Source organism: Cinclus cinclus, chromosome 5 (assembly GCF_963662255.1).
Source record: "Cinclus cinclus chromosome 5, bCinCin1.1, whole genome shotgun sequence".
Classification (NCBI taxonomy): Eukaryota; Metazoa; Chordata; class Aves; order Passeriformes; family Cinclidae; genus Cinclus; species Cinclus cinclus.
Window position 1 is genome coordinate 32,101,685 of NC_085050.1, and position 24,436 is coordinate 32,126,120.

Here is a 24,436-nt window from a genome sequence, read left to right on the forward strand (position 1 = left end):
ACTGTCAAAAACCCTGCTACATTTTAGCACCATTGTGGTCAGTGCTGTTCTGAGGCAGACAGGTCTGGGTATGTCTTCTGAAGACATCCAGCTTTATTTTCAGCTGCATGTTCTCTTAAAGGAGCATGGGGTGGGGGCTGTGTTTTGATGAACAGAAGCATGGCTATGCTTGCTCCTCTGTGAAGGACGTACCTCCAGAAGATTCCCACTGTTCCCTCCACTGTAAGATTATTTTTACCTGGGTTTGAATTTACTTTCAGATGAACAGGTCTTGGTAGCCACTCCTCTCTTCTCACAAGCCAAGCTTTTCTCCTGATTACCTTGGATTAATTTGTCTTGATGTGGGTGATAGGTGGGAAGGTATGTACTGACAGCTGCAGTTGTTAATCCCAGAAGAATCCCAGGGTGCCAAAAAGAAGATGAGCACCTCTCTGCAGCATCTGTAGGGGAGCAGCTGGGGAAGCCCCCAGGGATGTGGGAGGGAAAAGACAGGTTGCCTCAACTCTGCCATTTCGGGCAAGACTGGCTTCCTTGTAGTAGCACTTGTTGGCAGCTTTCTCATTTCCTGAAATGTATTGCTTTTTTACAAAGGCAGCTTCTGTTTCTTCCAGGTTGCCTGTCCCAAGTGGGATTCTATGCTGCTCCTTTCAAGATGACTTTTCTGCCTTCTGTCTAAGTTGTTCATTCAGATGGGCTTGAAATTTGTCTTAGGGGCTCACTACCCAGAAGACAAGATGAGTCTGACTGCTAAATGAGAACACTCATATTGAATGTTGAATCTAATGCACAGCGTTTCCAGGAATTGTTTCAAAGTGCATGCATACTTAAAGATACCTTATAAAGAAATGCATCTGTAGCAGATAATTGTTTCTTCCTTGTCAGACAAATAAAAATTTGCTCATGTTTTTAGTACATTGCCATTTGCATTTTTTCAGCTTTGACTCAAACTGTAGTAGGGGAGGATGGTAGAGATCTCCTGTACACATTCTGCAACTTGGATGAGAATTGTTGGTGCCAAAAGGAGGGTTGTGCAGTGGCATGGCCAGCTGTTTGCCACCAACCTGGGGGCTAAAAAAGCTCAACCCATATCACCCTTGCCCAGAAAACAGCTTCCCTCTTACACAGAGAGGGGATATGCACAAGGGCTCGTCCACTGTTGGATTCCTGGGGATAGATGTTTTTTCATATCTGAAGTGAACCTGAAAGGGAGCTGAGCAATTGCAACCATTTTCTGAGCTATTTTAGAAATCAGTAGTTATTGCAAGAGGCTGCAGCTGAGGCACGAGTGACCAGCTCTGCAGAGTAGTAAACAAAATACCAGTATGTTTGCTAAGAGATTAGTGTGAGCATGGCTGCTGGTAAATTCTCTAAAACACTTCAAAGAACCTTATTGTTACATTCAGGTTTTAATTCCTTATTAGTTTCAAGGAAATACATGTCCTCAGAGCAATGAGAGGAAACTTTGAACGTTTTTCTTCCTCTTGTGCTGGTTGTGGGCTTGGTACTGCCTAATTGTTAGTCTGTCCCATGCCTGTACTCCCATAGGAAGCAAGAACAAACCCATTTACATTTTTGTCATTGCTGCATGCTTTCAAATTTTTCTTTCTCTTTTTTGTTTTTAAGATCAAAGGTGACAATAGTGGAGCAGAGAAGTTAAGAATGATGCAGAGAACACAGATGTGAAGAGCAAAAGAGAGAGGAAGGAGCTGAGCCCAGTGCAGAGGGCACAAGGAGAAGCAGCAGCCTAAATGCAAGTACTTGAATGTGGAAATGATGTGTTCCACAGTGCTTAACAGGCATTTAATGTGATGCTTTAATCTGCATCTAGTGCCAGCTGGTTAATGTTTTTAAAATTTTCTGCCTTAGGTTCAAGACTTTGGACTCTTATGTCAATAATTTACAGCTCTAAACAGGGAAGTGGCATCAAGGTCATGTGTGTGTGTGTGTGAGAGAGAGAGAGAAAAAGAAGTTAGAGTCTCAGCTGGATAATATAAGGTGGCGTAGTGCAGCTGAGAGGTGTGTGAAGCACTCACTTCATGGCTGAACTGCACTGAAATATAAAATACAAGCTAAAAAATCAGTGACTGGATTGATCAGAGAAAGCTGGAGCAAGGGGGTCAAACTACTCAGCCAAGCCAAATTGGTCTGCTAAATTGCTGTGATGTAAAATGTACTTTTATTAATTCTAGTCAAGTCCATAGGACTGAAACAGCCATTTGATAGCCCTTTTGTTAGCAGAAGCATCATTTTAGCTAGTACAATGATGCCTCCTGAATGCGATTTTTTTTTCATTACATTTTTCTTGGAGATACCTCCTTGTGGTCCACATACCTGCAAAGACAGGTATGTGGACCAAAAAGTGGTATCTCCAAGAATGTAAGTGTTTGTATTTGTGACTTCTGGTGTCCCACCTGCATCAGCAGAAAAGCTTTTGCTGATACCCTATGTCATCTTCAGCTGAAGGTTTTCCTAATACAAGTGTACCAGAAGAGTATTTTCTGCCATAAAGAGGACTTTTTCATCTCAGTTGCTCTTATGGGAGGCTCACACACAGATCTAATATAATGATTATATTTACAATTGTTCAGTTCCTGCAGAGCTTTAATAAGTGTACTGTGCAGAGGTGGAGGAGCTGCCTGGAAGTTCTGCCTGACAAACAAGTAACCTTGTCCCTTGTTCCCTGCAGCTCCTTCCCAGGTGGGTGACAATGCCTGTCGAAAGGATGCGGATGCGGCCCTGGCTGGAAGAACAAATCAACTCTAACAGAATACCGGGGCTGAAATGGCTAAATAAGGTAAGGGGAGGGTCTGCATGCACATGCTGAAGGGGAACTTGATAGCAGTGGCTGAGATATGCATAGGTAAATCAGCTCATTCCTGGTTTTCAAAGGGGTGACGTGTGGAGGAAGGGCAAAACTGAATGCTTCCTGCTGAACCAGTTCCTCCGGTCTTGGTCTGTCCTGCCAGATCTGAAGCGTCCTGCTTTGGCCTGGTGGATTTGTGGCTCATTTAAAAGCATTTTCCAACTCTTTGTTGTTGAAGTGAGTGTTTCTGGAGACTGCTTGGACTTTTTTTTAACCTGGGAACATATTGTTCAACAAGTAGCATCAGAGGGATGTATTCAAAATACTCTCCTGAGGAGGAAGACTATGTTCTGTGTTACACCCGGAGTTGGAGCAACTTTTCCTGTTTCAGACTTGTGTGACTTCTCTGATACTTTTCAGCCTAGGAGAAAATAGAGTGACTTTTCCCCTGCCAAACTCAAACTTAATATTCCTGGTCCTGAGCTCTTACTAAGTGCGCAAGACACTTTGAGTGAACAGTCGTGAGCTCAAAAATGTCAGTACCCAATTTGAATTTATTTTGATTGGTTGAGTAAAACCTAGGAGTGTATTTGAGACTTTGAATAAAAATGAATTGTGGAAATGTTGCGTGCTTTCTGCACCATGCATGAGGGTAATTCACCACACTGAAAAGGCATGAAGCTGTTTTTGCTACAGAGGCTAGTTTATTAGCAGAATGGGTGGAAATGCACAAAAGCAGGCGCAGAAACATAGGAACTGTCTGTCTGGTTAAGTCACTAAGACAAGTAGTCTGGTATCCTCCCTATAGCAGCAGTAGTTGTAGCACTCAGGTGCTCATTTTAAGAGTTGAAGAATGACAATTGAAATTAGTACTTTATTTTTTCGGCTTTCAAAGCTATAAATGCTCATGTCTGTGAAATTATAAGGAGTGCTTTAAATTTCATCTATGAATCTTTTAAATTTCATCTGTGAATCTTTTTTCTTAGTAACTTCCTGCATCAGTGACTTTCATGTTGTGGCTGAGTAAATAAATATTGCTTTATCCATTCCCTAGTTAGCTGCACTGTGAATTTGACTAAGTCCTTGTTCTTGCATAATGGTGTCACAACTGAAGAGGAAACCAGTTTTTACTCTTGTCTTTGTAATTTGAGTCCCATGTTTTGGTCCTGTTCCTTGAATATCTCTATTTTGGTGTTAGCTTTTCTACTGACAGTCTATGTCTGCTGTCCTTTGCTGGGTGTTCCTGCCTAATCGTGAAATAATTTCTCTGTCCTGAGTTTTATTAGACCCTGATTTCCCACTTCTACCCTCTGATTTGGCATCAACCTGGATGGACTTTATTATGCTCAACAAATCGTTCTCCTGAGCATTTCTGTTTAAAAATGTTTACACATTCATTCCAACAATGGATCGTTAAACCAAAAATATTTCTATTTTTACTGTAAATCCTGACCATAAACAAAGCCATGCATGGAATCAATGAAGTGTCATGTGTATCACAGCCTATTCTATACCCACAGAATCAACTTTATTGGCTGTAGTATTTTAATCAGAGTTTGATAAAGGACAATTCACAGTTTAGATAAGAAGGTGTGTCAGATTATCAAGAGAATGAAACTCATGTGTGTACATAGTTTTTAAGGAAGTAAGATTTAAATATGAAAGAAATTATTACCATTCTGAGTTGTCATTGGCTATCTGTTTTTGGGCACTTTTTCTGAACTGAAGAAAGAATTAAACTTCTCTCAGAAATTGCAAATCAGGTACAGTTTACACATAATTCTTTCACCTACTGTCATTTCATCATTATACCTCCAGAACAAACCCCTCTGTATAGGGCTTAAAACATAAATATTTATGTACCTCTCTGGTGAAAATGTTATCCTTCTGAGTGGCATGAAAGAGGAAGGGAATTTCTTTACCTTCCCAGAGCGACAAAACTGGGAGGGTTTAATGAAACAACATAGTTCAGTAGAGGGCAGAGGGGATGTGAGAAGGGGGATTATGAGAGGTCAGTGTTCCTCATAGATCTGGAAAAGGAAACATTCCGAGTAGCTCTAACAGAGAGGCAACCTGCTGCTTTGATGGATGCTTGCAGTATTATCTTGGAGATGGATTCTGCTATTTAAGATTTGTCCTATGGCTTTGTAGCTAGTATGTGGTCTCACACTCAAGTGCTTGTTCCAAGCATTTTGCAATGCCAGAATTCCAAGTGATCACAGAACATTCTGAGTTGGAAGGGACCCAGGAGGATCATCAGGTCTAACTCTTAAGTGAATGGCACCTGTGCAGGGATTGAAACTACAATCTTGGTGTTAGTAGCACCGTGCTGCTCTAACAAGCTGAGGTTTATCTGCTTTCCTCTTCATGCCTATTTCTAAGAATGTCACAGCTTTTCCCTTTTGGTATTCCCACTGGAGTTTTGTAGGAATTCCTGTTACAAAGTTTTTGTGGATTGTGCTTTTTACTTTAGGTGAGGCTAATTTTTAACTGAAACACAAGATTCCTACACAAAAGTCTAGTGATGGAATGCTGGACCAGTCAGCACATGGTCTTCCAAGTCTGAGAGAAAGCACTGATAAGCCCTTTCCTGTTAAGGTTATTATTAAGCAGCACTGACTGAAGAAGAATATAGGTAATGTTTGATAATGTGTGAAATAAAGTAGTAGTATTTAAATAGAAAGTATCTAGGTAAACTAGAGCAGAACACTCAACTACTTGGTCTTGATGTTATCAGTTGTCTTTGCATGATTTCAGGGAAGATTACATATTTCATAGTTGATGAGAAAATCTGTAGTTTCTGTATAGAAGTTTAAACTTATATATGATTATAATACACATGCCTTCTGTGATTTTGTGTTATAATTTGGTATAATTCATGTGCTTCAACACATCTGGGGTTGGGAAGAACTTTCTGTAATGAACAGAAGCACTGTAATGACAACCTAGACTGCTGTTGAGTGTCCTTGCAGCTTCTTTTAAGCAGTGAGTACAGCTGATGATGACAGGAATCTATGTCTGGAGTCTAGTTTAGTCTGCTAGGTTTTGAATTATCGTATGGTCTATTTTAATCTGGTCTATTCTTACACTTCTTGTTGATAGAAACTTTTTTCTATTGAAGTATGGTTTTTTTCCCCCTCATGCTTATTATAGTCTATGAAAGATTAAAGGCAGGGTAGCTTATTCTGGGTGTAATGAATATAGTGTTATATTCATCAGACTGTTCACTGTGAATAGTGTTGTGGATAACAAATAGTGGCTTTGAGGCTTGCTTTTGACTGTTTTGAGTTGGGGAAAGACATATCTCTGTTGATGATTTACTTATACATAGAGGGGAGAGTAAAGAGACAAAAGACATGTGACAGAAGTGGTGGAGCTACATTAGGAGGATGACTGAGAGAGTACGGACTTGAGGGGACTGAGGAATATGTTAAATCAGTGGTTACACCAAATTAAAGATGAAGCCAAGAAGGGAAGAAAGCAATTCTGAACTGGTAATTGTGACAGAAAGGATTAAAGACAGGAACTGAATGACGAAACACAGGCTCAGAAGAAGAAAAGATCACATGGGAAGGAAGGGAAATAAACCTAGCCTTGGCAGAGTGAAATATTAACCAGACAATCAGGCAAGAAAAGTGGTTGTTGGGGGAAGGGAAGGGGTGAAGGATTCATCTCACCTGACCATGTATCTACAATGCAGTTGTTTAAATGAGAGCTGCCTGTCTAGAGTTGTATGTAGTCAGTAGAGAGAAAGAAGCGTGCAATTTTAGGATGAATTTCAGGCAGGATATCTCAGGTGGCTGCTGCAGGAGGAGGGTGCATTTTGCCCTGGAAGTACTTTTCTCTTCACAGACTGATAATTGGATCTAAACCTGCAGAGTTTATAGTGCAAGATGTCTGCATGTGAAGCCAGATAAATATTCTTCCCAACAGGGGAGAGAAAACAGGTGTTGTGGAACAAGCTCAGTTTATATGGCTTTGCAGAAGACAGCATGAAGAATTCTGAAGCTGCCCTCTTGGTCAGGACAAAGGAATTCATTACCATGTTGTATGACATAAAAACACCTCTGATCCAGCATCCTTCTGGCCCAGTATTCTGTGTGCTAAGTGCTTGTGGAAGTGTAGGAAACATGTTGTTCAAGCTCTGAAAGCCATTGGGCCCCCAGAGCTGGAGCTGCATCCTAAAACTGTCATCTTTAATAGTTGCCAGGGATCTTCCAGGATCCCTTGGGGAATCAATTTATAATGGGACCATGTAAGACATGCCATGATTTAGTTGTGTGTTAAGAAAACAATTTTTTCCTTTGCATTTCTTGAAGTACACTTCCCTTTGGTCTAAAGTTTCTGAACTAAAATGTGTTCTGGTATCTACAGTGTACTTCTTCACATGAATGTCTGGTTTTTTTTTTTGGTCCCCACTGGAGAGATGTCTACTATTGATAAGTTCTTAGGTCTGTTTGGTTGGCATACAAATTTGCAAGATCTCTTTTCTTCACCGTGCTGGTATTTACTGGTTGAATTCTAAATCCCTTGATTTTGCTCTGTTCCTATGGTGGTTTAGTTTCAGATATATTTTTCCTAATCATAAAAGTGTCTGTGCTGACAAGACTACCCTTTGTATGAAAGCTTAGAAATATGTAGTACTGCATGTTTTTTCCATGTGTCAGCTTGGAAAGCTGCCAGGCTCATCTTCTGTGAAGTGGCTTCTGAGTATTTCATACACTTGGACTGTGTTCTGCTTTTGGTGACGCCAGTGGATATTTTCCTGTTGATTTCAGTGACAGTAACACTGGGCTAGAAGGGAGCAAAACACTTGGAGATGCTGAAACTGTGCTTATAAATTAGTGACTTAAAATCATCAGAAGATTCCTCAAGCCTGACAGTGTTGGCATTTCCTGTTTGTTTTCCCTTCCAGGAGAAGAAGATTTTTCAGATTCCCTGGATGCATGCTGCAAGACATGGGTGGGATGTTGAAAAAGATGCTCCCTTATTTAGAAACTGGGCAATTCACACAGGTATTGGAACTCTTTTTTTTCAGAACAGATTTTCACATTGTTTTCCCTTTTAAAGTTACATTTTTCTTCTTTCTTGTCTTTGCTTTTACTAACACAGAGAGTGAACTTAAGTCTCCAGATTTGTGGGAGGCTATGTTTTTTCAAGGCCTACAGTACTCTCCAGCTTAATTGAAGTTCCATAACTCATTTGCATTGAGGAACACAGTAAAACTTAATTGATTTAAATGTTAACAACATTGGGTCAAAACTGTCAGTAGAGCACAGTCAGCACTTTGTAGACATAGGCCCTTAGGCTTTTTATGCCTTTCTATGGATTTGAGCCAGACATAATGAAGGTAAATGCTGTGCAAGCTTCTCTGTGTTGTTATGGAGTCACATCAGATCTGCAGTGCCCTGGGTCTTTCTTGAGCACAAACTGTCCATCATCTGTTCTAGAAATGTGCATGAGAATGAGATCACAGCACTCTCTTGCAACCTCAGCTATTGTTCGAATTCTTGTCATGGGAAGCAAAAGCTGATACCTTGAAGCTAACCTATGCTGTTATTAATTTGCCTTGGTTCTTCAATCACATGTCATATGTACCTAACTTTCTTTTCTTGCTTAGGAAAATACCAGTCAGGAGTAGATAAACCTGATCCAAAGACATGGAAGGCAAACTTTCGTTGCGCCATGAACTCCCTGCCTGACATAGAAGAAGTGAAGGATAAAAGTATAAAGAAAGGAAACAATGCCTTCAGGGTGTACCGGATGCTGCCGTTATCTGAAAGACCTTCCAAAAAAGGTAGAAGGGAGAGCTTAATGAACATGAAATGCTACTGAGGGCATTGTGTTGAGTAAAGCACTTACTGCAGGTAGCTCAGTATGCCACAAGCCACCAATGCAAGCGGCACATGGTGCCCTGGCTGGCAGGGAAATGGCTGGAACTTAGGAACAGCTGTTTGAAAAATGGGCTATATTCAGAAGGGAGAATCAATGAGATCTGATACCCCCAAGGTGTTGATATTTGTCTCTTAAAGCTGATGGAGTTGTGTTCAGAATCTAGTCTCAGATCTCCTTCAGTCAAGGAATATGATTAGGGGGTATTAGAGCTCAACACATTTAACTCAGTAGGGCCATTCAGAATATGGTGGCAGACATTTTGGATCTTTTTTCAAGCAAGGGCACAGTTAAACAGGCTCTGTCTTGAGCTGAGTCAGAGCTATACACTCCGCTCAGAACATTAAACAATGAAACCATATTGTTAGTTGCAAAGACCATGAAAAACCAACCCACAGAGCATGATAATGGTGAAATGGGAAAGTATGTGAATCCCCAGATGTAGGGATTAAATCTCCTGCCTGCCAGGAGAAGACCTAACCAGCAGGTCAATCTCATGAGTATTTGGGTTTCTTTTGAAGTAGAAACATTGGTTTATTTAGGGCTTATTAGGTTTCACATGGCTTCCTTACTGGTTTATGCAGTAGAACAGTGGTTTCCTTAGTCCTCTGGTATCCTTTGTTGGCTAGAATTTTGGATGAAATAATAACTTGCAAACCAAACACATGGCGTTCCTCTAAAATCCAGTTCAGTTCACCTGTAGCTACAGCTTGCTATTTTCTTAGATTGAGAAGTGAAAGGCAGATCTTCAGTTTAAGGTCAGTGTGACTGGAATTGATGAACCGTGGCATTTTTGGGGCAGAATCATACTGTGAAAGGGAGATCAATGTGCAAAAGGTAGAACATTTGTTTTGAAACTGTTTCCAGTCCCTTGTCAATAGTCAATTTTGTACATTTAGGTATATTCCCCTGGACCATAACATGTCCCTTGGCAGTAGATTCGTTTAGGAACTACAAAATTTCATTTTTAAAGCTGAGATTTTGGGAGTGGGGGCTGTAGCAGGAGAAAATTCTGCAGAAAGTCCAGTTACTGTAAAACCCTGACATAGTTTGGGCCTCATATATATTTTCACATTCCCTTTTTTGTGGCATGTGGCTAAACATGAGTGGGAACAAAAGAATCTGGCTGCAAACATTTCTAATTTTCTGTGGTGTCATGTAGTAGAGATGGGAGAAACGCCTGGGACAAGTCTGTGCTAATAGTGGGGTAGAGCTGAGCTTGCACCAGCAAGACTGAGCTTCAACATCACGTCAGAGCAGGGGCAGCAACACTGGGGTCTTCCAAGACACATGACAACTTGTGAGGGTCACATGAAGCATGTTTTTTGGGATTCCCAAGTCCGGCATGATTGCATAAACCACTTTTGCCTGAATTGTAATATGCATTTCTCTACCAGGTTGCAACTATTTACAAAAATGTTGGTTGAAGTTTATTGTGATCTCTTTTCACATTAAATCAATTAACAATCTCCCTTTTCCTGTAGCTACAGAGAAAATGTCAGAAATGTGAAATACATATATTTTGATTTTTCTTCCCTTTAAGAATGTTTTTCTCTGCCTTCCTTTTTTTTAAACAGGCCTTGTTTTGTAATTTGTTGTTCTTCCATATTTTGCACTTTGACTTTTTGACTGCAGTTGCTTTCCTTGGTCCCACAGTGATTCTCTTTTGTTGCCTTTTAAAAAACAAAGCCAGAGCACTAAAGGTGAATTTTTTGCTGCCCAGGCCTTAAGGGAAGGGTAAAATTAAGCAAAATTAATTATGTTCTTCCTTTACTAGGAAGTCCTGCTATTTTGAGTGTCATTTTGGGGCTATTTGTTGTTAAATATAGAAGGTGTGGAGGATAACTCATGGCACACAGGACTTCATGAAATCTTCCTTCTGTTGTTGCAGGAAAAAAGACAAAATCTGAGAAGGATGACAAATTCAAACAAATTAAGGTAAGAAGTGTTTTTTTAACAGTGCAAGAGCTTGTGAATACAATCTGTTGCAAATATTTTTTAATAGCCCCAACAGTATATTGTGGTGGGTACTTGTGAATGCTTGTGGTTTGGTTAAGTAACTACAGTTACCCAGGATGTTTGGGGTTGTTTTTTTTTGAAATGTGAAGGCTGTTAAAGCTGTGACTTACGTCATTGATGGACACAGCCCTTGTGTTACAATGCCTGGAGGCTGGAAAACTGGCAGCCTCAGCAATACATTTGCCATTTGTTTGTCTCTGTAAGGAGAAATACAGTAATTAGGGAAAGAATGCTTCTGAACAATAGAGCTACCTTTTGGAGCAATTAATTTCTGTGTATAAAGCACTGGAAATTCATTTTTATTTAGGCAAGGGTCAGAGTTGCACTTTGTGCTTGTATTTTGCCAGTTAGAAGGCCTCAGCTGTAAAGCTCTTCAGCTTGAAATTTCTGCTTGTGCAGAGCATGGGCCCAGACTGACGTTGCTGTCCCTGCAAGGCACAGTGTTTCCTACCTTTCACACCTCTTCCAAGTGCCTCTGCGAGGTGGTCAGTATTACACACCAGCAGGAGCTAGTCCACCTTCAGATTTTCTTAAAAAAAGCAAATATCAGAGATTTCAGACTCTCAGTTTTCAGTAAAATTGGTGTCCTTGAGCTGTCAACTGTGTCTACAGTGCAAGGACAACTTGGTCCGCTATGCTCACTTGTGAAGGGCTGTGCCACCCATGCCTGGGTTCAGGCTCTGCAGTCCCTGGCCAGGTAAACTCAGAAATCTGGGAAAAAGTCCTCCACTGAAACTGGGTTTGGAAGGCAAGTGTTGCCCCAGGAGCTGTGATTTGTGGAGTGACATGTCAGAATGCGTAGACTTCTAGATTGTCTTAAAGGAATCATTTTTGAACTGTCCTGTTTGGCTCATACAGCCATGTGTGCTTGTTATAAAGTGACTCTGATGGTAGCTGATGTTTAGAGAGAGCCAGTAAAACTGCTTTTTACTGGTCAGTACTGCTGGTCAGAACTGCTTTGGTCAGAGCAGAACAGCACATACACCTGCCAGCACATACACCTACCTACCAGCGATACCTACTGTTACTTCTTGTAGCTGTGAGCTGGCACCAGGTAGAATTCTTGTCTGTCCCCCCATTCTGACAGATGTGTGCAGTGGCTTTTAAAAGAGGTGTGGCCTGCTTTTAAAAGAGGTGCTCTTTCTGTTCTCAGCTACTCTTAGGCTGTTGAATGTTGAAGGCTGTAGTAGTGAAGAAGGGTAGTAGGTAAATTAAAGCAAATGCATGTTTCTGAGCATGAAAGCTGCTTATAAGTGCTTTGCTTGGTGATGTGAATTCCTGAGATCCAAGTTGCATGTTTTGAATTGATTACTGTACAGTTACCCTGAAAAATCTCTCTTAGTGGAGCCCAGTGGTAGGCTACTCCAGGATTTGCCTGATAACTGCAATGGAGTGATAGCAGCAGAGGGAGAAGCTGTGTTGAAGTGACGATTTTTTTTTTTGAGTAGATCACAATCACAGCATGTGACATCCAGAAAAAAACAGTCACAGTGCCCCCAGTATTTTATCCCAAAGATTACAGTTTGTATGGTTAGTACTGGGATGGGCTGGCACCATAGGTCCTGAGGTTCACCTTAGCCCTGCCTTTGATGAAGTGCTTTAGAGCAGTGAAAATGAGCACAGTGTGGACAGCTCTGCACCTCTGTGTGAGTATCTCTGGCTCAGCAAGCAGGGGAGAACTTGCAGCCTTGCAGGACTAGTAGAGTAAGAATAGAAGACTTTAGACATTGTAACCAATAAACCTGTGAGACAGTCAGTACCAGGGAGGAAGTTGAAGGTATAGAATAATACTTTTAAAGAAATCTGAGTTAATGGAATTAATTTTTTGGTGTCTACTCTGAAGGGATTTTTTAGATTCCCACTTGAGTATATCAAGTTTACAGAGAGGCATCTCATGGAAAGCTCAGTCTTTGTAGAACAGGTGGTGTTTTCCAAATGCTCTTCCCCTGTGGTAATGTTTATGATGTGATCTAAAAGGCTGTATTTAGTGTAAACACTCTGGTTTGCTTTCAGGCTTGCTATAGAGAAAAATTAAGGCTAGAATTTAGTAATTGCTATACAGAAACTAAAGCTTCCTTTTAGAGAATGCAAAGAGATAGGGCATATTTGGAAGGGACTGAGGATGAATATTAAATAGAGTACTGTTTTAAAGCAGTGTTTCTTCCTTGTTTGTTTCAAATGTTAATCTCTTGTAGTAAATGGCTTACTACTTTCTTGCTCTCAGAAGGCTTACTCTAAATTTGAAAACTAAAAATAACTTTCATTTCAAAGCACAAGATTTGGAAATGAATTAGTCTTGGGCTTCTCAGAGAAATATTTGTTCCAAGGCAGTGTCTTGCAGAGAGCAGGGGTGGGCAGAAGTGATGGGATTTATTACCATCTCAGAACAAAGAGATGAACTGTCTCTTCAAATAAAGCAATCCTGACCCAATGGTACTGTTTTCATTCTAGCAAGAGCCAGTTGAGTCATCTTTTGGGATGAATGGGCTAAATGATGTTGCTTCTGACTATTTCCTGTCCTCCAGTATAAAAAATGAAGTTGACAGTACAGTGAACTTTGTAGGTAAGTACTCCTATGCTTTTTTTTTTTTACATACTAAGCATACAGGTGAGTTCAAAAACCCTTTTGATCTGCCAGACTTATCTTTCCATCAGCATTTTGCACTTCAGGGAATGCCACAGTTGCAGTCAGGTAGACCCATTTCTCAGGCCATTCAAGATTGTGGTTGCAGGTCAACCCCATCACTTTGCAGAGACAGTGAGCAGTACTGTGCCAGTGGGGTGGTTTCCTTGAGAGTAAAGCGCTTACAAGCACTCTTAGCTTGCTTCTCATGATGGGGACTTATTCTACTGAGGGTACTCCTCAGCCATGAGGAGACTGTAGCCAATGTCATGTGGAAGTTAACTGCAGTCAGATGGCCGTTTCCCATTGCTTAAAGAAGAGGTTTGTATAAAATACCATTTTATTTGGGAATTCAAACCAGCAGGCTAAAGAAATTTGGTTCTTTTTACTGATACCTCAGTAGCAGAGATAGTTTTTAACATCACTGAGCTAATGAAAAGGATCATCAAAGACTGCATTTAGAAACTAGTACATCAGAAATTAGCTGTCATCTCAGCACATGAATAATTGGTCCTTGGTAGAATAATTGGACTGGATTTTGGGCAGCTCTTTTTTGGCTAAGGTTGTCATTGCAGCAAGAGTGCCTAGTAATATGACCCACATACCATTTTGTCTAGAATTTCACTTTTAAATATGACAAACATGGTAATATGCTGCTTGGAAAGATGGCAGAAATAATGTGCAGTGACTGTTTTTGATCCCATTTCTTAGGTCACAGGGCTTTGCATAGTCATTCACCTAAAGTGCTTGTGTGGCTGAGGAGTTTGTGAGTAGTTTTGCTCTCTTTGTAGCAGTTCATTTATTCAGCTGTTGCTTTGTAAGAGTATTAGAACATGCTTGTTGCTCCTACTGTTATAACTCAAAGGAATAGCACTGTAGTGCTGTAAGTGCTTCCTGTTCACTGACTGAGGATCAGGCAGGGAACTGCTATCCAGTGTTGTTTAATTACTGAGATGTGAGATGTGCTGCTTATCCAGATTGGAGAAAGAAGCTGTTATTTAGGATTGCAGAAAGGATTTTAATGTAAACAAGGAGGAAAAATAAATTACAATTATTCTGCAGAAAGACAGGAAATCAGCTGGAGGGGATGAAAGACAAGCAGCACTTGCAGAGTTTGGCATACATGCAGCTCACTGGAAGCTGTGGCATATTGGCCAAGTGAGCAGTAGTTTTTGCTGTGCATTTTATCTCTCAGGATGGGTAAGAATTTGTCAGGTATTGAGGAAAAAGATAAAACAGTGCAGATGGCCTGCTTATACCCTGTGTGGGTTGCGCAATATTGGTTTCTCCCAGATAAAAAAATTAACTGTGTGTGCTCTTGCACCACTCTCACCACACTCAATAAAAAGCTGATTGTTTCAGAACCAGGAAAGGTGAAATAGAGGGGAAATATCTGAAACGTAATTGTAGTGATTCAACTTTTGAAGTCTATCCGGTATGTAATTTTCTTTTTGCTGGCATTGTTGCTTAAAATACACATCTAAGTTTTGAAGAGTTTCCAGTGGTTACCTGGCACTTCACAAAGCAAAATAATACGCAGCTTTTCCCTGGGAAAAACACCTGTCACTTTTCTTTTTCAAAAATCCCTGTCTAAAGGTAGAATGAAGGAGTGGATTGTGTGTATAGACATGTGCATTCATGTTTATTTTTCTTAGTTCATGCAGGAATGGATGCTATCTTTTGACTTTTTCAAATTTAATAATTATTATACTGAGGTTACTTAACAGAATAATTGCAAGGTCTGTTGTATTTCATTGCCTACATGTTTTTCTCTTCATGGGTCAAGAAAAAAATTGACTGTTTGAACAACACAGCATTGTGTTTGTACAGAATTTATCCTTTTGTTCATTCTGAAGTTTTATTTTCAGTGTAAGAATACCTATAGTCTTTCTCTTGGATAACCATGGTTTCAGGTTAGCCATCCTCTGAGATTGTTCCATCCCTGTGCATTCTTGTGATATAACTCATTGGCTTTCAGTTCTGTGCTGGATTAATGTGTTTGTCATGTGTTCATACAGCTGGGATTAAAGGAGTTGTCCAAGTTGTACAAGACAGAGGAAATTCTGTCAAGCAGCTTCAGATAAATGAGCTTCTGGCTTTCACCATACTTTTGCTTTGCTCAGTAATTTCTTGGTACCTTGGTTTGTCAACCTTTTTCAAAAGGTTGTGTAGAACAACTAATATCTGCAAAGCATTTCAGGACACTTGGAAAGCATCCATGTTTGCTTCACTTTGTAGGAATAAGTAATGCTCCTTTGATATTAAATGTCATGTGCTCTTTTGGTGTTAAATATCATGTGTGTGGGGGAATGGGAAACCCCTCTGTTAATAACTGACTGAACTGTAGCTTTCTGTCACAGACCATGGGGATTGCAGGTACAGCTTATTTTCTACAGACCATTGATGGCATTGCAAGGGTCAGTGAGAACAGTCATCTAATTGGAAGAGAAATTTTTCATAGATTCATGTCATGTATATAAGAGTCCCCCAGTGTTTTGCTTGACCCCATGGCCAGGTTTTTGCATGCCTGTTCTGGTCTTTTGTTGTACAGTTTACATGAGAGCATTGAGAGGCCATGGGATGTTGGCAGGCTGCTTGTTGAGAATCACAGATATCCTTTGGAACTCTCACTGAAACTTATATCTCCTGAAAGCAGGTGGTGGGCATGGAAAAAAGTGCTGAGACTATTGAAGACTCAGTCAGACACCAAGCAGGCTCTTCGATGTTATCAGTAATCAATTTTCTTGTTTCTAATCTCAAGTTGTAGGACAGCCACACCTTGATGGCATCAGTGAGGAGCAGGTGATAGTTACCAACCCTCCTGATGTTTGTCAGGTGGTAGAGGTGACAACAGAAAGTGATGAACAGCCCCTCAGCATGAGCCAGCTGTACCCTCTACAGATCTCCCCGGTCTCATCCTATGCAGGTAAGCAACTTGACATTACTTTACACCCCTTTTTTTGGAAGTGTTTGGAAGACACTGGGGAAAAGAGGGCTCTTCCAGGCTAGCTAATGAAGATTCAGGAATGCATACTCATCTGCTTTCTGAATTGTTAATGAAACTCAAAAATGCACAGTCCTCTGCTCATTTCGTTGGAAAACAACTTGACAGATCTGAGTTTGAAAATGTGAGCTGCAGGTTTTAGCCTGTGACCAATGGAAAAAGAACTTTTTTTATATATAATGCAGAGGTCTTTTAGAGAGGGGTTTCAGTGGTACAAATGACATGCCCTCTGCCTTACTGAAGATCAAAGGTCTTTTTTGCTCTATGTTTATTCAGTGTCTAGCACAGTGTGCAGTGCTAAGGGCTGCAGTAATGGTGCGCATGAAGATATGGAGCTGAGGGCCCAAGGTGGGGGGGGATCTGTTTTGCTGCAGGCTGGAAGGGCCATGTAGTGACTGATAACAAGTGATCTTTCAGGCAGCAGAGCTGTGGACATCTGGCTTCCAACGTCTGCCTGCCATCTGGATTCTCTGATACCTAAAAAGAGGATGAGATAACAGGCTTTCCCCTACTCCCAGTGAGGTTTCTTTTTTCATCTAGCCCCTTATTTTCATGTAACTGTTAGGAAGTTAAGAGTCTTTGGCACTCATTTATCCCTTATCCAAGTTTAACAGTATGTTCAGATGTTTTTAAGGGAGAACAGACACAAGTGTACATGTGGACATGCTATACAGAGACCCCAGAAACATAAAAGCCTTATTTCATAGGAAGCAGGAGAAAGCCACATTAGAAAGTAGAAAAAGTTCTAACTTGTCCTTTCTGTTCTAACATGGTGCTAACTTGCAAGCCTTAGGAGACTGGGTAGAAACACAAATATCACCTTCTAAGGCAAATTTAAGTATAAATTGTTCTCCATGCATTTTATTATTTTACACATGGTTTTGCCTTTGACTTACTAGTCTGAAATTTCTTCCAGACACATTTCTATAAAGTATGTATTTAGTAATTTTTATCTTTGGGACCAAGTGAACAGTATGATGTTCTTTTGGATTGTATCCACTGTTAGTCTCACACATGTTGATAAACGATTATGCTTCCCAAAATGTTTAGTCTGCAATGACCAAAGCATTTAGAAGACCTTTGCAAAGCATAAGGCAGGGAGATATGAGTAAGTTTATTAGCAGCAGGGAGACAAGGGCCTTTGAAACATTTTTCCTCTTTACAAATTTGTCTTGGAAAACTTTTCCATCTATGCGAATATGACAATGATGCAATCTTTTAACTTCAGCTATAGGATATAAATTCTTGAAACGCAAAGAGAAGTCTCTGTCTGGAAGTCATGGTGGTTTCTTGGACTAGAATGACAGAGAAGGGTGGACTGGTGACCACCTTGACATGAAGAAATAATGACTTACCTTAATCATTGCAACCAGCCTGCATAAGGAAAATGAAGGATGATTGAAGTACTTCTGCTATCCCCTTATGCTGTCTTAGTACCTTGGTGGCCTTCAGTTGTTTGAACTTATACCAGGACCGGCCAGCCCAAAACTCAGATAACAGAGTGCATGCCACTGGCAGCTTTTGAATGCCTCTCAGGGCAGCTCTTGAAGATCCTGGCTACTGTAGCTAGAGGCCAGCAAGAAGTGGAGTACTGCAAGTGTCTGTCCTGGGACAAGCCTTATTTACTATATCATTGAGCAGAAGATATGTTGGAGACATGTTTGTGAACTTTACAGGTGACACCAAATAGGGCACACCAGTCGATATGTGTGAGGGCAGAGCCAGCATCCAGAGAGTCCTGGAGAGATTGCAGGAATGGGTCAGCAGAAACCTTATGAAATTTAGCAAGGGCACACATGAAGTCCTGTGTGTAGGAAGGAAGAGATTTTTGCAGCAATAGCGGCTGGGGCTGATGGTATGGAGAGCAGCTCTGCAGAAATGTGGATAGGCAGTGAGCTGAGTGTGAGACACCAGAGCACCTCAGCCATGGAGAGAGCCACCAGTTTCCAGAAGCATGGCCAGTAGATCTAGGTAAGTGATTATCCTCCTCTACTCAGCACTAGCTGCACTACTTTAAAAGTACTGCATCCAGTCTTGAGCTCCCCAGTCCAAGAAACTTGCAATCAAACTGGTGCAAGTGCAGAGAAGGGCTATGCAGGGTATGGCCTCTCTGTGAGAAGATAGAAGGACTGGGGCTTGTTCAGCTTGGAGAAGAGATGGTTTTGACGACTTAATAGCAGCTGCTTCTAGTGCAGGGATGTTCCTGAGAAGGCAGAGCCAGGCTCTTCACAGCAGTGCACAGTAGGAGGATGAGAAACAACAGGCTAAATTGGAACCAAAAAATTCGGTCCAGCTGGATATAAGAAAAAATACCACTTGTTCCACCACAAGGATAGTCAGGCAATGGAGTGGGATGCCCAGAAAGATTGTGCTGCCTCCATCCTCAGAAGTTTTCAAGAACTGAAGGGATAAGGCCCCAGAGAACCCAATCTAGTTCTGTAGCTGGCCCTGCTTTGAGTGAGAGGCTGGGCTGTAGATCTCCTGAAGTCCCTTCCAGCCTGAATTGTTCTATGAACCACTTGTTTGTTTGTTTTTTTTTAAGGATGTATTTGCTCTTGAGACCAGAGCGAGGACAGGAGTCTGTGTTAGAATCCTGAAATTTCTAGGACACTCCTGTGACTATTTGTGCTTTGTCTTGCTCCACACAGACCTGTATAAAACCACAGGAACCTTGGCCCTGTGTTTGTGGGTTTGCTCTGTCAGGTGCTACTGGCTGAATGGCAGGAAAGAGTATGACCATAGCAGCTGTGCAGGAACAGTTAGTTGAGCTCTTCTAAAACAACAACTAAAAAAAGTAGCCAAATATGTCAGCTGTCCTACATAAATCTGGTTTATTTCAAAACACCTCTGGTTTCTTTCTGAGGTTACTCAGGCAAATGATATGAGTCGCCCATGTGAGTTTTTTCATATATCCACTGATGTCTATGAAATCCTTTTGGTTTTTGTTACTGAGGCTGTTTTCAACCGCCTGTTGTGTTTGACACTAATTCAAATACCCTTCTTGGTAGAAATAACCTCTCTAACTTTCCATGCCTACATGGCCAGCTTCCCTGGCTTTGGTAACTATAGTGTTATCTTTTGCTCAGCATTTTGTTATGTATGAACACCAAGGATGGATTCTTTTCCAGCTGCATCGCTCTTGTTTTGTTGTGACGTGCTTCTTCGTGTCAAGGAATATCTGTTACTTGTCTCTACGTGGATTTCTTCTATTGTTTCTGTCTTCAGGGCTGTTTTTCCTTTGTGTGAATTAATTTTTCCTCTCCTCCCCCCAATATGGCTTAATTAGCCAACTTAGTCACATTGGCACATCTTTCTCTGCCTGGTCAGTGAAGGAGAAGCCCTGCAGTGCATTAACTTCACAGGGCACTGCAGTTAGATTTAATGTTTTGGACTGCTCCTCTGCTTACTGCACGCTGTGGAGGAGAGGGGCTGGCTTTGGAAGCAGCAGTCTGGAGTAGCTGGGCTGGAGTAGCAGGACTTTGGGTACAGTTTCAATCCCAGGGTCTGAAACAGTGATTCGGCCCATTGGTTTACAGTATTCTGCCTAAACCTAATGCTTAGCCAAGCCTTGAGAGGACAGCAAGGTAGTGCCAATCCCTCTGAAGACGTGCAAGGACACAAGGCACGATCCATGAGCTCTTAGCTCATGTTATGTCCAGTGCAGAACATGAGGTTGGTGTCCAGGAAGGCAGACTTGCAGGGGCTGTGCAAAGCAGTTTGCACAGACTAAAATGCATAATACAGAGCTGAGAGTGAAAACTGGGGCTTTAGAGCTCTGTTGCCTGCTATGATAATTCATTGCATCATTCCTTGAATTGTGTGATTTCTGTGTTCCTTGTGGATGAGCCCTATCTGTGCAGCCCTGCTGTGGGGGTAGGAGTGTTGGTATCCTGATAGGTGCCTAGGGTTACTATCCTCCCAGGAAACAGGACACAGTGGTTCAAAACCACACCAGCTGAAGGGAGCCTGCAATCCAGGCTGCCACTGGATTAGTCTGAGGAACCAGTGGCTGTGCTGAACGCAGCAGCCATCACTGCCGACTGAAAAGAGGGGTTTCTGCCCTGTCTCAGAGGTATCTGAGGCACAGCAGTCTCAAACACCTGTGGGCCAGGAGCCTGACCCACAGACAGTAGGAGACATGTCTTCAGGCACATGTAGGCTTGAAAATACAGTAAAAATTCCTGGAGTTCAGGCTCTTCTGCAAGGGAGGGATGCAATTGCAGGAGGATGGCTGTCCCGCTAGAACTGTGCCCCTGTATTTGTACTCTGGTTGAAGTGATGAGGGTGAGGGAGGCCATGTGCAGTGGGGGGAGGTGATGGGGCTGGAGACTGTAGTATTGCTCAAGTGGTGGGTGAAGGTTTGAGAAATAGGCTGGGGTGTGGTAGCAAAAGCAAAACTATTCCAACTGTACCAGAGTGTATCAACAGTACAGTAAAGCCCCAGAAGTGACAACAAACCCTTGAAGTGGCAGGCTCAGATAACAGTTAATGGAACAAAACCACGTTTATCTCCTCTAGGGTGGAGTTGTTACTGATTTTGCTGGGAGATAAAGATTTGGACAGAACTTTGCTGGTTGTGGGGCCTGGACTGGCTATAGAGGGGCAAGGGAGAGAGGGCACCCCCTGCTTGCTGTAGATTCTTCCAATAAATCACAAATCTACTTCTTCCCTCTCTATTGCTGTCTTTTCCAAAATATAGACATGTTAACTGTAATAAAAATGTGAATTTACCCCAGTTGTTCAAGGCAGCTGTGCTATCTAGCCCTGCTGCGGCAGGGTCTCCATTCTTCTCCATTGTTTTCTAGTTGTTTGCCTTAACTCTGTTTGGTTCCACTTGTTGGACCTACATCAGGCCTCTTGAGCTGGAATTTGTTACTATAGATAGAATAGTGTGAGTTTCATTTTTGTTTCTATTTTGTTTGACAGAAAGTGAAACAACTGACAGCGTTCCAAGCGATGAAGAAAATGCAGAGGTAAGTGCTTTCTTGATTTTTAGCATTTTGGACCAATGTATCAAGATCCATGCCCTGAGATATTTTTCCCCTTTCTCCATTCACCTCTCTCTACCAGAGGAATATTAATTTTGGTAATAGCCAGGGGAGAAAAGCAGACCAGGAAGGTTCAGGGGATACAGATATTTGGATGACTGTTACAGAATTAATATCTCTACAAGTTAATTTCTCCTCATCTGTCCAAACTACAAGATTAATTTCTATAATAAGATGTTCTGCAGAGCCATCAATAGTGCCAGCTATATGTTAACGTGATGCATCAATGGGTAGCAAATATTTTATCTTGGTTGAAAGCTCCCTCACTATGTTTTCCTTGAATGGCACCTGAACTCATATAACTGGAGGAAACGCTTATATGTATGACTGAAATGAAGCTAGAATGTTTGAGGTAGGTGGGGCAGAAAGCTTTCCTGAGCAGTCAGTTGGGTATTGCTGGGTGAAAGGAATCAATGGGGAAAATAACTTGAGCTGCACATACACAAAAACACCACTTGCCTTTTATTTTGGGGCCTGCCATCAAGGTACCAGACCCACCAATCTCCATGTGTACTTAAAGGCCAAGTGAAGCTCATTGAGGGCTCTTGGATGCCCTGGGCTTCAGCTGCATTTTTGCATAGGGCCTTTTGCAAGGCTCTCTCCTGCTGTGGCCTCCACCAGAAGCTCTCTGAATCCTCATTCTTGGAGGACCACCAGTTGTGCGCCTGTATAACAGCACAGCAAACCCACCTGATCTCTGGTGCTTTGGCTGGGGTGGTATTCCAGTAGACTGCCAGCAGTGACTCCACAGACCTCCTTTGACAGAATACACCATTGCAGCATCTGTGGTGGGCAGACAACTGAATGCTCATCTTCCTTTGATGAACTTATTCCCTGTGATGAGGGATGCACTGTCAAGTGACAGTGGTTTCCAGCAGCCTCACCTGTATTGCTGATTTGGGTAATATTGGGTCTCTGTGCCTTCCTCGTGGCAGGAAGATGTTCTCTCTGGTAACAGAGACACTACCATTTAGAGGTCAAAATGTCTGCATCAGTTTTTGTCTCTGGCATACTGGGAATAAGGCCTTTATTTTCCGTTCACAAGAGCAGATAGTGCCTCCTGAGTACTGAAGAGCCAGCTGAATTTAAGCGCATGACTTCAGAAAAGGAGAGCAAAAACATCCTGAGCCAGTGGCTAGAGGCTCAGGCTCTTAGAGGTGGGATAATTCCTGTGCAATTTGTGGATATTTCTATCTTTGTGTTGTTACTTGGAGTACTTCACAAAGTGGTGTTCACTTATACAGTCTTTCCTTCTTTCTTCCCCCATTTTTAGGGACGACTTCATTGGCAGAAAAAAAACATTGAAGGCAAACAGTATCTCAGCAATCTAGGAATGAGGAACACTTCTCATATGCTTCCCAGCATGGCAACTTTTGTAGCCAACAAGCCTGACCTCCAAGTCACCGTCAAAGAAGAAAGCTGCCCACTGCCTTACAATAGCTCCTGGCCTCCTTTCCCAGATATCCCTCTGCCACAAATAGTGTCCACAGCCTCTACAAGCAGCAGCCAGCCAGACCGTGAGACACGGGCCAGCGTCATCAAGAAAACATCAGATATCACCCAGTCAAGAGTCAAGAGCTGCTAAGCCTTTGACAGTGTGTTTTTTTAGCTTTGTTTTTGTTTGGTTTTGTATTTTACGTTTCTCTAAGAGAGGTTCATCCCTTGACGCACACAAGACAAACCCTAAGGTAAAGCCTTGGCAATATAAAACATTACAGTGTCTGACTCCAGTGCTGGAGTGTTTTTAACTCAGGACTCCAGCAGTCAGTGTGTATATCTGAACCCATATTTCCAAGGTTGCTACATAGGAAAAGAATCCAAGAACTTTGGCCCACTCACAGGTTCCAGTGTTTCATAAGAGGACCAACCCACCACAAGGGAAGTGGTGCTGCTGCGCTTCTTGCTGTCAAGGCTGTGATGGAACTGAAAGCCTCAGAATGGGAGAGAAAATGTGAACTAGCTGGAATATTTTTAAATAAAGAAAAATCTATTGTGAATATTGTACATAGTGCAGTACTAGCAAAGTTGCAGTCTGCTTCTGCACCTTATTAAGAAAGCACTTACAAAAGGCCTTTTATTACCTTGCTCTACTTAATGGCACATTGAAGGTCCCTCTCCACCTGTATTCTTTTCCAAGGCTATTCTTGCTAAAGTGTCTTTAAAGGATAGAGGAAGGGAAAGGAAACGGAAACTTTCCATGTGGATTTCATACGTTCTGAGAATGCTTTCATCATGTTTGTTTCTAATCTGCTATGCTTGAATGCCGCGTGGTACAATAGAAAAAGAAAAGAAACTTATTACAGAGATATTATGCAAATTCCCAGATTTAAAAAAGAAGAAAAATACTCTAATTCTAACCAGAGCAAGCTTTTTTATTTTTTATACAGGGGAATATTTTATTCAAAGTAAAATTCTAAAGTGAATATAATTTTTTTTAATCTTTTCTACAGCAAAATTTATAATTTTAAGATTCAGTCCTTGGTTATCAGCAGTTATGACATCCTTGTGGCACATTTTTTTTAATTTTGTAAAGGTGAGATAGCTTTTATGAGCTCATGTAGCAATCAGATTATCCTGTGGATTGATAATAAATATGGTATATAGTTAAATTTTTAATAATCCTCTTGTTTGTCTCTCATTTTTAATCTTTCAGAAGCCCTAGAAGGCATGGGTTTGATAGGGGAATGTGACGTCTCAGAGTGAGCAATTAGCATAAGCTGCCTTTATAATTTCTGGAACACCCATCCAACAGGATGGGAAGTGCTGTGCCTGAGGAAACTTGAGGTGGAAAGAGCAACTAGAACTCAAAGGTCACTTATTCAGGTTTGGCCTCAAATGTAGAGGTTGTGAGCTGGGGCACCTTTCAGCTGTTACTCCATGGTTGTGCTTTGAGCAAGTTACCTCATGGAAGAGATCTTGTCCAAATCCATCCCCCCATCCAATGCAAGCTCAGCTGTACTTCCCCCATTCCTCATAGATCTCCATGTGGCTTGCTGGCAATTTCCTTGTCTGGAAAAAAATCTCATTTTGAAGTTTCAACCAATTAA

General features: G+C 41.5%; 1 protein-coding gene across 2 annotated transcripts in view; it reads left to right on the forward strand.

The window, feature by feature from the left end:
• Nucleotides 1-24,008, forward strand: part of IRF2 (interferon regulatory factor 2) — a 39,470-nt gene extending 15,462 nt beyond the window's left edge. For both annotated transcript variants that reach the window (XM_062492826.1, XM_062492827.1), the window contains exons 2-10: nucleotides 1,624-1,750; nucleotides 2,687-2,794; nucleotides 7,719-7,818; nucleotides 8,424-8,600; nucleotides 10,587-10,633; nucleotides 13,166-13,277; nucleotides 16,099-16,263; nucleotides 21,268-21,314; nucleotides 22,663-24,008. In XM_062492826.1, coding sequence (XP_062348810.1) covers nucleotides 2,708-2,794; nucleotides 7,719-7,818; nucleotides 8,424-8,600; nucleotides 10,587-10,633; nucleotides 13,166-13,277; nucleotides 16,099-16,263; nucleotides 21,268-21,314; nucleotides 22,663-22,974 — 1,047 coding nt within the window. In that variant the 5' untranslated portion in view covers nucleotides 1,624-1,750; nucleotides 2,687-2,707 and the 3' untranslated portion in view covers nucleotides 22,975-24,008. The remainder of the gene's footprint in view (nucleotides 1-1,623; nucleotides 1,751-2,686; nucleotides 2,795-7,718; nucleotides 7,819-8,423; nucleotides 8,601-10,586; nucleotides 10,634-13,165; nucleotides 13,278-16,098; nucleotides 16,264-21,267; nucleotides 21,315-22,662) is intronic.
• Nucleotides 24,009-24,436: the final 428 nt, after the last annotated feature.